We start from the raw sequence: 4,674 nt of genomic DNA, 5'->3' as shown, positions 1-4,674 counted from the left end.
TCGTGTAAAATAACGCGTGAAATGTCATATTGGCGATCGCGTCTGCGTCGCCTTGAACATTAACATTCAAACTAGAACACTCACCTTCCGTGGTGGACATAATCCTACTTGCGACGAAAAAAACTCATTACGCTGCGATGTCAACGTGGGATGGCGAAACCATTCACCAGAGACTTTCAAGTCATTTACGATAAACGGAAACCAGGAGCCAAAGCGGACATGTGATCCGTTCGGCCTTTCTTGACGGTTTCAACGCCGGTTTCCTCCCGCGTACGCTGATACCCTATTGCTATAAGAACTCTATCCAGCCTCTTCTTCCTCCTTATATTATCATTCCCACCTTGAAATCAAATCAGTTTTCTGAGCTCTGACCGCTTATCCTTCTTTCTCTGCTTTCTATTCGTACCGCATTACTCGCTCTGATGGCTCCTCCCTCAGCCGTGGACCGCTACAAAAATAACGCCGAGGTTTTCCACGGCGAGGCTGCCTGCAAGAAGATGCTGGTCGACCTACTCAAGGATCTCGGCCTCCCGCTCGAACTGATTCCACTCAACGATGTGACAGAGGTGGGCTACAACAAGCAAGACGGCTTCCTGTGGGTGGTGCGGAAGAAGAAGGTGGAGCACAACTTCAAGGCGATCAAGCAGGTCGTGTCGTACGCGACGGAGGTGACGGCGACGGTGGAGCCGCGGAAGATCAAGAAGATGACGGGCGTGAAGGCGAGGGAGATGCTTCTCTGGCTCTCCGTCGTGGAGGTCTTCATTGACGATCCCGCCTCCGGCAAGCTCATCTTTAAGACCGGAACTGGTCTCGCCGACAGCTTCCCCATTTCCGCTTTTGAACTGGAAGCGTGAATGGGAAGGGCGATATCCTATTGTTTGTGTGGATTAGAATCATGATGTGCTATTAATTTAATTATCATAGAAATAATTTTTTTGTTTCGGAATTTTTGGAAATACCTTTTTAAGTATTCAAAAACGAAAACGGGAAGAAGTCTAGGAACAAACAGGGAGAGAGAGAGAGAGAGAGAGAGAGGGAGGGAGGGAGGCAAAGAGAGAATATTATAGAATGTAGAATTGGTTTCTATTTCTAGACTATTACATAGCGGTATGATTACATTTGATCACGGGCTATATAACGCAGTTAATGTCTTTAATCTAACCATTTATCTCTGATCTATTTATAATCCATGTATCAATATTGTATCACACCCAAAAACCTCATACGGAGTTTGTATTTACAGAGTATGATCAAATCAATGGTTTCTTGTTCAACATTGTATTCCAAGTTGAATATGTTTATGTCCCATAACGTGAAGATAAGACAGAATGCAATAGCCTCTTTTAAGAAACCTCCATGACCAATTTCTTTGATTCTAGCGGTTATATCAGACATTTATGAAATGGGTTCCCTGGCATGACAGTTGCCATGAAAAATGATGGAAATCAACTTGTACAAGGCTTATGAATTTTAGATCTTCATGAGTTGCAAACTCGTTTACAATTTCAGCCATAAATTCTTTTCTCATGATATCTTCACGAATGAGGCCCACCTGACTTGATTCAGGAGCAACATGTTTCATTGGAATCAAACTCAACCAATTTGATGTCACATAACGTGAAGATAAGACAGAATGCAATAGCCTCTTTTAAGAAACCTCCATGACCAATTTCTTTGATTCTAGCGGTTATATCAGACATTTATGAAATGGGTTCCCTGGCATGACAGTTGCCATGAAAAATGATGGAAATCAACTTGTACAAGGCTTATGAATTTTAGATCTTCATGAGTTGCAAACTCGTTTACAATTTCAGCCATAAATTCTTGTGTCATGATATCTTCACCAATGAGGCCCACCTGACATGATTCAGGAGCAACATGTTTCATTGGAATCAAACTCAACCAATTTGATGTCACATAACGTGAAGATAAGACAGAATGCAATAGCCTCTTTTAAGAAACCTCCATGACCAATTTCTTTGATTCTAGCGGTTATATCAGACATTTATGAAATGGGTTCCCTGGCATGACAGTTGCCATGAAAAATGATGGAAATCAACTTGTACAAGGCTTATGAATTTTAGATCTTCATGAGTTGCAAACTCGTTTACAATTTCAGCCATAAATTCTTGTGTCATGATATCTTCACCAATGAGGCCCACCTGACATGATTCAGGAGCAACATGTTTCATTGGAATCAAACTCAACCAATTTGATGTCACATAACGTGAAGATAAGACAGAATGCAATAGCCTCTTTTAAGAAACCTCCATGACCAATTTCTCTGATTCTAGCGGTTATATCAGACATTTATGAAATGGGTTCCCTGGCAGGACATATTGCAAGAATCAAGTATGAGTTGATTTTGACAATAGGAATATGGTAGACATTATTTAAGAATAGTATTTTTTAAGTCGCGGATGACCCATTCTTGAGTCCCATGTTTCTGTTGAGAGTTTTTTCCAGCATTTGGATGTTTTTTTAGGTTGATGATCCACAAAGTAGATAGCATATTGATTAGTTCCTTAAATGAGAATTTTGTTGGTTGTTTGTCCTTCACGAGAGAATGAGAAAATGAACCTAGACATATGCGTCACTGTCAAATGTTAGGTTCTTAATGATTTCTGGAACATTTAAAATACTTTTAAGAGAAACTGTTTGATCAGAAGTAGTAAATTGGGAAGATCTAATAGCCCAAATGTTTAAACTGTGCCATTACTTGTTTACAACTGACCATTGCCTTTGTATGTTTGTGGTTGTTGTAGAACACTTTGATAATTTGTGATGTGATGGGTTGCTCCATTGTCAGGGTACCATTCTTCATGCACCGCTGAGTGGGGTACTATTTGTGTCACTATTCATTGTAGCTTTGGGAGCCTTGAAGATGGCTACTGGAAAAGTGAATGATATTTTCACAGTCTCTAGCTTTGTGTCAGGATCGGAATCAAAGCTGGCAACAGGCCAAAAGTGTTGATTTGTTTCTCTCCCTTGATTCTGACCACAATTTTAGGAATAGCCCTTGGGTAAAATTCTCAATTTAGATTAGAGATAAAAGGTTGATACATTTGCTTTTGTGCAGAGTTAGCCATCGCAGGGAATCGATATCCACTCTCAGTTTGATGATGCATCCAATATGCACCATGGGTATTTGGATTAGCAGCAATGTGATAAAATTCATGTGTTAAATATTGTCATTTATGCTGAACAAAGCTTTGGAATATTTTGTACCATGTCCCCACAAGAATGTAGGTATAATGGACGTTTTCTTTATTTTATGACCCACGGCTTCTAATGTTTATGTGATGTATCTAAAGTGGATCGCCCATGTGAGACATGACGTTCATCAATGACATGAAATAACATTGGAGTAGTAATAATTCAACGCTATACTCTGAACGAGGTTAGCGGAGAGGATGCAATAAAAAGAGCGAGGATTATAAATAGATAGGAGGAGAGAGATGGTTAGGATTAAAGATTTATGGTACATTATGTACAGTAGGTTGAATCCATACGCTCATTATAAAGGACATAATACATACTCTACAAATTCAGACCAATCCAAGTTATAATCCACCGGACTCATAATGATCGTCACTCTCTCCCTCTCTCTCTCTCTCTCTCTCTCTCTCTCTCTCTCTCTCTCTCTCTCTCTCTCTCTCTCTCTCTCTCTCTCTCTCTCTCTCTCTCTCTCTCTCTCTCTCTCTCTCTCTCTCTCTCTCTCTCTCTCTCTCTATCTCTCTCTCTCTCTCTGTCTCTCTCTCTCGCTCACTCTCTCTCTCACTCCATCTCTCTCTCTCTTTCTCTCTCTCTCGCTCTCCCTCTCTCTCTGTCTCTCTCTCTCTCTCTCTCTCTCTCTCTCCCTCCCTCTCTCTCTCCCTCTCTCTCTCTCCCTTGGTTCCCTCTCTTTCTCTCTCTCTCTCTTTCTCCCTCTCTTTCTCTCTCTCTCTGTCCCTTGGTTCCCTCTCGTTCTCTCTCTCCCTTGGTTCCCTCTCTCTCTCTCTCTTGCTCCCTCTCTTTCTCTCTCTCCCTTGGTTCCCTCTCTTTCTCTCTCTCTCTCTCCCTTGGTTCCCTCTCTTTTTCTATCTCTCTCTCTCTCTTTCTCCCTCTCTTTCTCTCTCTCTCGTGTTTCCCTCTCTCTCTCTCTTGCTCCCTCTCTTTCTCTCTCTCTCTCTCCCGTGGTTCCCTCTCTCTCTCTCCCGTGGTTCCCTCTCTCTCTCTCTTGCTCCCTCTCTTTCTCTCTCTCCCGTGGTTCCCTCTCTCTCTCTTGCTCCCTCTCTTTCTCTCTCTCTCTCCCTTGGTTCCCTCTCTTTCTCTTTCTCTCTCTCTCTCTCTCTCTCTCGCTCCCTCTCTTTTTCTCTCTCTCTCCTTTGTTCCCTCTCTCTCTCTCTCTCGCTCCCTCTCTTTTTCTCTCTCTCTCCTTTGTTCCCTCTCTCTCTCTCTCTCTCTCCCTCTCTTTTTCTCTCTCTCTCCTTTGTTCCCTCTCTCTCTCTCTCTTGCTCCCTCTCTTTGTCTCTCTCTCCTTTGTTCCCTCTCTCTCTATATATATATATCTATCTATCTATCTATCTCTTTCTTTCTCTCTCTCTCACACACACAAACTCTCTCTTGCCTCCCCTCCCAATCTTCTTCATGTTCCAGCTCTTGAATGCTTCTACTGAACTCTCAAAGTTTTCC

At 42.1% G+C, this 4,674-nt stretch overlaps 1 protein-coding gene across 1 annotated transcript; it reads left to right on the top strand.

Moving 5' to 3' along the window:
- The first annotated feature begins 264 nt into the window (after positions 1-264).
- On the top strand, positions 265-916 carry LOC144713790 (uncharacterized). Its single transcript, XM_078588475.1, has one exon. It carries the CDS (start codon positions 423-425, stop codon positions 852-854), a length of 432 nt encoding a protein of 143 aa, XP_078444601.1. The 5' UTR covers positions 265-422; the 3' UTR covers positions 855-916.
- Positions 917-4,674: the final 3,758 nt, after the last annotated feature.

This window comes from Wolffia australiana, chromosome 16 (genome assembly GCF_029677425.1).
Source record: "Wolffia australiana isolate 7733 chromosome 16, ASM2967742v1".
Lineage (NCBI taxonomy): Eukaryota > Viridiplantae > Streptophyta > Magnoliopsida > Alismatales > Araceae > Wolffia > Wolffia australiana.
The sequence above is the reverse complement of the archived record's forward strand: the minus strand, read 5'-3'. Positions and strand labels throughout refer to the sequence as shown.